The 7,524-nt window shown below is 56.7% G+C and overlaps 1 protein-coding gene across 1 annotated transcript; it reads left to right on the top strand.

Moving 5' to 3' along the window:
* The first annotated feature begins 4,764 nt into the window (after positions 1 to 4,764).
* LOC111184966 (cystatin-9) lies at positions 4,765 to 7,524 on the top strand. The gene is made up of 3 exons (XM_089895454.1): positions 4,765 to 5,041; positions 6,260 to 6,370; positions 7,127 to 7,524. Exons 1-3 carry the CDS (start codon positions 4,796 to 4,798, stop codon positions 7,217 to 7,219), a joined length of 450 nt encoding a protein of 149 aa, XP_089751580.1. The 5' UTR covers positions 4,765 to 4,795; the 3' UTR covers positions 7,220 to 7,524.

The raw sequence follows: 7,524 nt of genomic DNA, 5'->3' as shown, positions 1-7,524 counted from the left end.
GACAGCAGGAAAATAAAAGTGAGAATACTGGGACTTCCAGCCACTCCACGATATGAAGTTTGAACATCTGCCATGCTCATAAATCTCCCATCAGGAAGAGCCCGCTGGACCAAGGTCTGCACGGTGTGAGGCGAGCCTCTCCCACCTCTACCTGTCACCCGTCAAGGTGAGTCGCTGCCGGCCAGAGGGAGCAGGTCTCACAACCTGAGAGGAGCGATGCTGTAGCTGCCTGACGCCCACCCTCTCAGAAGGATAGGACAGAGAGAGAAGCAGAGAGATTTCAGGAGAGGGAAAGGGACAAAGGGGAGGCGGAAAGCATTGCCTGAATGAGGGTACTGAGGCCCCCAGGAGCCAGGAAGGCAGACTTACCAAACGTGGTGATGCTGAAACAAGAGGTTCAGGTGGCCACTTGTCACCCACGGGGAAGCTGAATTCACTGGTCCTGGAGGTGTCCAGATCCTCGCCCCAGAAGGGGACAAGTGCCCCATGTTGGGCACCATAAATCTAATACCAGTCAGTGTTCTTGGCCTTCCCCAATCAATAGAAATTGATCAGAGTCCAGACAAGAAATTCAGGCAAGGCTTTATTGGGGCCCCTGCTGCAGCAAGGAGGAGGGAGAACAAACAACAGGTTCTCCTGCGCGCTCGCTCGGGGAGGTGTGGCGAGCTTGTTCCTTACAGGGGGTGAGGGTAGGGGTGTGTCCAGGGGTTGGGCTGGAGGTGTGGCTTAGGTGGTCTGCCCGCCCCTTAGGTGGTGGGGTGTGCAGGGGGCATGCGCAGTACCGTGCTTGTGCTCCAGACTCTTCAAAAGTGGCAGTTGGGTTTTTTGGTCTCTTTTGTCCAGAATTTGCCTAACTGCATGCATGCAGTTATTTTTAGTCCCATGCCATTTCTTTGTATTTTGTTGCTGGAGGAGAGGTGTGTCCAGGTGCAAGCATCACAGAACTGCAGCAAAGGGTCCCAGGTCCCAGCCTGTCTCAATTTCTCTGGCAGACGGTGGTCACGCAGCTCGGTCCTGGGGTTCTCTCTGCCCATTTCTTCCTCTGACCACGTGGACCCTAGGCACATCCTTGTTCCCCAACTCCTGGGGAGCCTGGGGAATCTTGGGCTATTTGGGTGGGGTCCCGAGGGGAGTGTTAAGCAGGAGGTGGTCTGGAAGCCAAGCATGCGATCCTGGGCAAGGAGGCGCAGACAGGAGGGGCCAGTCAGTCTGGGCAGTGAGTTCAGGGCACCAGACCCCCCGGAAGGACGGCTTTGAGCTGTCAGTTTGGGGGCGTTGTCCGGAAGGATCATCGTGTGTCCTGTGTAGAGACGACCTACTGCTCACCCCAGCTCCCCAGAGAAGGGCTGGTGGTTGGTCCTGGCCATGGCCCATACTCTCTGGTCCTTGAAAGGGATGCTTCTGGCACACAGAGCTGGGCTTCACGGAATCAGGCCCATTTCAGTGAGTACTTCTGGAGAACTCCCTGTGAGACGTCCAGGGGGTGCTTGGTGCCAGCAACACGAACATGGACATGACAGAAGCCCTGCCTCCCCTGGGAGACAGGCCAACCGGTGCCCATGATCCAGTCCAAGGAGACAGAGTTCTTCTGATGGGAGTCAGGACAGCTTTGGAAAAGAGGTGACACTTGGTCTGGGCCCTGAGGGATGAGTAGGAGTCTTGAGAGCAAAGGTAGCCCAATCCTAGGTAGAGGCAGGGCCAGGCAGAGGGCCCCCAGCAGGGATTGCACACCTTCTGGGTTTCCTGGGCCCCGGCTCTGTCTGTGCCCACGTCTCAGGGCCTCCCAGCCTAAGGCCCACATTCACCCTTCTTCCCTGGGCTCTTGTCTGGATGTGTCCGTAGCTCTCAGTCTGGGAAGGGAGACCACCAGACCACCAAGGACTCGGGGGCTCCGTACACATTTGTAAGGGCCAGTCGTGTCCACGTGCCGTGTCCCGGGCTGGCTGTGGCCATGCCGTCCTCTCCTGGGCTGCACTGAGAGGAGAGATGCTGTGCACAGGGGTCCACACCGTCCCTCGTATGAGTGTGTGTGGACACCCTCTTTGAATGCACAGGTCTGCTTGCCCTCAGGACATGAACAAGACAGACCCGTGTTTTTCAGGCTCCTCTGGTGACAAAGTGTGAGTGGCCACTGTGGGCATTGCCGGCCTCTGTCGAGATACTTGCTATCCATCCAGGTGTGTGTCAGGACTCGCTCACATCTCCACAGCCTGTTCCCCCCAAAAATCCACTGAGACGTTCCTACAATTGCTGACCACCTCATCTCACCCCTACACCTGGATATTCACTCTCGGGCAAAAAAAGCCACGTCACTTCCGTTTCCTTTGCAGTTTTAGTGAACTTACAGCCATCTGAGAAAACGGACAACCTGTTGTGGATTTTTTTGGTTACATCGCTTTATGGAAAATATGACTGACAAGCAAAAGCTGCACACATCCAATGTCTACACTTAAGAGTTTGGAGGTTGGGATCCATGTGAGAAAGCTCCCACTGTCCAGGCTATACACGGATCACCTTCACGTTTTTATTTAATGTTTTTCTTTTCCGGTATTGAGAGCACTTATTCAACATCTGACCTGTCAGCCCAGGTGCAAGTCCACGGCAGTGTCAGCTCCAGGCCCTACGTCGTAGAGTACACATCCAGAAATTGTCCATCTCGTAAGTAAGATTTATATCCTCTGACCAACTTCCCCTCCAGTTGCCTCCTTCCAGCCCTGGGAGCCAGCATTCCACTTTCTGCTTCTGTGACTTTGAGTACTTTGGAGTCCTCATGAAAGTGGAATCAAGCAGTGTTTTGTCCTCTGTCTGGCTTCCGTCACTAAAATTTCCTCCTGGTCCATCCACATTAATGCAACATCCTTCTGCTTCGAGGTTGAATGGTAGTCCAGAGACACAACCTCTCTCGGGTTTTCCTGCACGTCTGGCTGCTTCTCACACCTGATCGTATTGCCTTGCTTCTTTGTTGCAAACACCAAATGGCAAAATGACATCTTCTAGCCAGGACTGAGTCCTGTGCTTGGACACCAGGGAACGGCGATCATGGAAACTGTTTTAAAAAAAAAAAAAAATCACAGGGAATTCTCAGGCAGTCCAGTGGTTAGGGCTCTGAGCTTTCACTGCCGAGGGCCAGGCCAAGATCTCAGGGAGGAGTGAGGGGAGGATGAGATGTGAGCTAGTCTCGGGCACCTGGGCACCCCGAGGAGGGGAGGCCTGGGCAGGGTTCAGAGCGCCTGCTCCCGAGAAGACAGCAGCTCTAAGCAAGTCGGGCGGGGGTGGGGTGGGGACCGAAAGTCAGGGTCAAAGGCCCTTCTCTCCCCCCATAGACACCATCTACTCACTGATGCTGGGCTTCTAGAAACCCACCTTTTTCTCTGTCCCCAGGCGTGGTATCCTTACTCCTTCTCTGATCCAGTGTGGCCACCAGAAACCATTCTCAAGCCCCCAGCCCACACAAGTGAGTGACTTCCCATTGTGACTCTGCTGTGGCCACTCGCGGGGACCCTGAACTGTGCTACTCAACGTGTGGACCAGAGGCAGGGACAGTACCATCCCCTGCGAACCGACTAAGAGGCACGTTCTCCGGGCCTGAACAGACCTGTTGGGTCAGGATCCTGGAGGAGGGCAAGGCCCAGAGTAGGGGGCATCCACAGACCTCCAGGGGATGCTGGGCCCCTCGGAAGTGCTCCAGTAGCTGCGGACAGAGGATAAAGGCCTGTTTCGGGGGCACAGAGGCAAAGTCTTGTCTGGAAAGAGTGTGCTGTGTCATCGTCCCAGAGCTGGTTTGTGCCCCAGCTGGAGGCTGTGACAGTCTCTTCCTCGGACGCAAACCCAGCACACAGGAGTCGTGTGCCCGCTGAGCTGTGGCCCCGAGGCGCCGAGACACTGGCGTCTCCTGCGGGCTCAGCTCAGCCTCCTGAGCACCTTGGCTTCCTCCCCTCTCTCTGCTTCCCCCTCACTCACTCTGCCTCCTCCGGTGACAGCCCCCGACAAGGGGGCACCCGGGCCCAGGATGTGTCAGAGGCCACCCTCCAGTCACACCTCTGGAGGGAGGGCGTGTCCATCAGGTAGCCAGGCCCCAGGCTGAGAACCCAGGGCGGAGTGATTGTGTCATGGGAGATGCAGGGATTTGGCAGGAAGCTCCTGCTTCAAGACCTGCAAGTCTTCTCCCCCGGCACCTGCCCAGGGGCTTGGGCACCTGTGCTCCAGAACTCGAGGGGGCTGGGGGCCACGGGGGACAAGGACACACCTGCACTTGTCCAGACCTCGGCCCTCTGCTGCTTTCTTAGCGTGAATACGCTTCCCCTCTGGGCAGGCCGCCTTCTGTCACCCACAGGCTGGCTCTGGGCCACTCATCCTCTTTGGCTCTGTCCCTCCTCTTCTCGCTGACCCGCACCTACTGCTGCGTCCAGAGACCCCCTTCCAATTCAACCCTTTGCAATTGTGTCCTTGATTCAGCGTCCGAAACTGGGACACACAACTCAGCCTCCCCTCCCACTGAGGTGCCGAGGGGGGTGTATGGCTGGGCTTCAGCTGCAGGGGTCCCTCCTCCACGGCTGGTCCTTCTCCACCCACCCTGCCTGGGTCTCGCTTCTCTTTCCTCAACAGGAGACAATTTTATCAGCTTTGGATGGAGGAGTCAGGGTCACAAGAGGGAAGGGACAGGGTGTGACGCCATAGGGGAGGACCAGGGCTAGGAGTATGTCCCGGAGCAGATGAACTGGCCCAATGCCCAGGGAGGCTGGGTGGGAGTCGGAGCAGGGAAGGGCGAAGCCTGGGTGTCCGGGCACCCACAGCCATGCTGTGTCAGCAGTGGACGTGCAGGTGGGCTCAGCCCTGGGCCCTGCTCCTGCTTCTCTTAGGTCCCCAGCTCGTGGTGACTCACGTCTGGCAACCCCAAGGGGAAGGGAATGGTGAAGACCAAGCAACCTTGGAGCTTTACTTCCCTGCCACCGTGGAGTACGCCGTACATGTATTCAACCAGAGGAGCCAGGACAGCAATGCCTACAAGGTGGTGCGAATCCTGAGGTCGTGGAAGGAGCCGGTAGGTACCACATCCTCCCCCCTCCTGCACTGGCCCACACCTGCTGCTAATGAGGGCCAGGAGGGGGTTGTCATCAAGGGATCTCTATCACCATTTGAAACCCATAATATAGAGGGATAAACTCTATTTGGTTAGTTTCAGGTTTTATAAAAAAAATAACTTGGGAATTTTTTAAACTGTCAGTCTACTCACATGTAAGGTGTGTTTTCAGTTTTCATCATTTCTTACCTTGTTTAATGAAGAATGACCAAATATGGAGTAAGAGGGGGTGAAACTATTTAGTAAAAATAAAGAGCCAGACAGAAGATACTGGATTAGAGAGATTTAGAAACGATTTCATGGAAATAACATTAAAATAGGTTAGTTTAGGAAAAACAGAGAGAGAGAGATACACAGAGACACCCACAGAGGGAGGGGGAGAGCGGCTCGGGAGTCACAGGCCCCCCTGGTCCTGAGGAGCCTCTGGGAGCTCACAGCCTCTCCTCTGACTCCACGTGTTCTGGGCTCCCTCTGGGTCCCCACCTACGTGGACCGAGTGTGATTTACACTCTTCCCAGATGGCATTCTTAACCCTAAAATGTTCCCCTAGCAATGCAGTCTCTACAGAATGCAACCAGGGGTGTGATTTTCATGTGGCCTGCAGACACGAACACCGAGAACACTCCGGAGGAGGAGCACTTCTGGTCCTGTGTGTGGTTGCGTGCGCGTGTGTGGTTGCATGCGCGTGTGTGGTTGTGTGTGCGTGTGCGTGTACTTTGTCTGAATGCTTGTGTGTGGTGGGGCGCTGGGGCGTCACTCCCTCTGCACCTCTGGGTTGAGTGATAGAAGGAAGGCAAAGGGCCCTCCACACTGCTGGGCTTCACTCCGTGGACACTGGAGCTGGTCCTGGCTGGTCCGGCTGCCCTGCACCCTCCAGCTGGGCCTCTGTCTATGGTCTTTGGCCTGGAGTCCAAGACTGACTCTGGGTGTTGGAAATAAAGGCCGGATGGAGCCAGAAGACACTGTAAGGCTGAAGGACCAGGGAGTGGAGAAGAGGACAGAAACCTTCAGAGTGCACTTTGTGAGAGGGGTGATGTTTCATAGAGCCATCGTCCCAATCCTGTGAGTGTGCCTGTGTGCTTGTATTCTCGTGTGTGTGTGTGTGTGTGTGTGTGTGTGTGAATGTGTGGGGGGGGGGATGCAGGGAATGTGTCCACTTCAAGGTCTGTACAAACGCAGGCAAATGGCACCGTGTTCTCCACGGAGCTGCAGCTCAGCCGAACCAGGTGTGGGAAATTTGACGAAGACATTGACAACTGTCCATTTCAAGCAAGTCCAGACGTGAACAATGTAAGACACTGGACAGCAGCCCTCAGGTTACAAGGCTGTGGACGCTGCCTCGGGGCAGGGGGTGTGGGGAGTGATGACAATGCCGTTCCAAGGGACACGGAGGGACATTTGCAGGACGGAGCCCAGCCAGACAGGCCAGCCCCGGTCACTTGTATGCCCCTGGCCTGTCTAGCCGCTGCACCCCAGGTCACACTGACGTCAGGTTGCTCCTGACCACTTGGGTCCGGGTCACCTGGGGCAGAGACGGGAATGTGCCCTCCCTGGTGTTCACCCACCTCCCTTCCCTGCCTTCAGGAGAAGTGCGGAGGGGGGCGGCAACAACATCGCCTTGGCTGAGCAGCCCCCTCTCGGGTCCCCCTGCCACTGACCCAGAGCCCGAGGGGTGGAAGCTGAGGAGCCCCACTGCCCTCCCTCCCAGGCCCTGCCCTGGTGATAAGGCAGGTGAACCCCGCCCCGGGACAAACCCGAGTTGGATCAGAGACCCTGCTGGGAGGCTGGGGTCATGGGTCACACTGGGACATCCTGGGGGACGGGTCCCTGGAGACCACAGAGCTGGAGAGGGGAGAATGACCCAGGTGCCTCTGGGGTTAGGAGAGAGTCCCAGGTCGGGAACATCCAGGACTGAGGGCCAGAGCCTGCACCCCCAGCTGCCCACCCCAGGAAGGCAAGGTTGGGGGGATGCTGGCTTTAGAGCTGGAACCACACGCTTCTCAAGGCTCCTCCCGCCACTCTCTGTCCCTGTGCTTTGTCCCGTAGACCATCACCTGCTTCTTTACAATTGACACTGAACCCTGGAGAACAAAGCTTCAACTCCTGAACAACACCTGCTCGGAGGGCTCCGCTGAATGAGACCACACCCTGCCGTGGCCCTTCAGTGGCTGAGCAGCTCTGGTTCTGTCCTCTGTATGAGCAGGTGTCTGGGTGTCACATCCGGGCAATGTGGACATTCCTCCCTGTCATTTCCTCCTGTAGAATTGGTCATTAAACGTCAGCACTGCAAGCAGCTTTGTGCCACCTGGTTCCAGAGATTGGGTGCTGGGCAGCTGAGGCTGTCCTGCCAGCAGGGCAGCCGGCTGAGCCCAGGGGCTGGGTCTCTCCTCCGTGGACACCTGAGCCAGCCGCAGGTGCCACAAGGTAGGAGCACAGGTGCGTCT

This window comes from Delphinapterus leucas, chromosome 15, assembly GCF_059928025.1.
Source record: "Delphinapterus leucas isolate spDelLeu-1000000601 "Yukka" chromosome 15, BTC_Dleu_Yukka2, whole genome shotgun sequence".
NCBI classification, from domain to species: Eukaryota; Metazoa; Chordata; class Mammalia; order Artiodactyla; family Monodontidae; genus Delphinapterus; species Delphinapterus leucas.
Note: the sequence above shows the minus strand (reverse complement) of the source record. Positions and strands in the feature narration are given on the sequence as shown.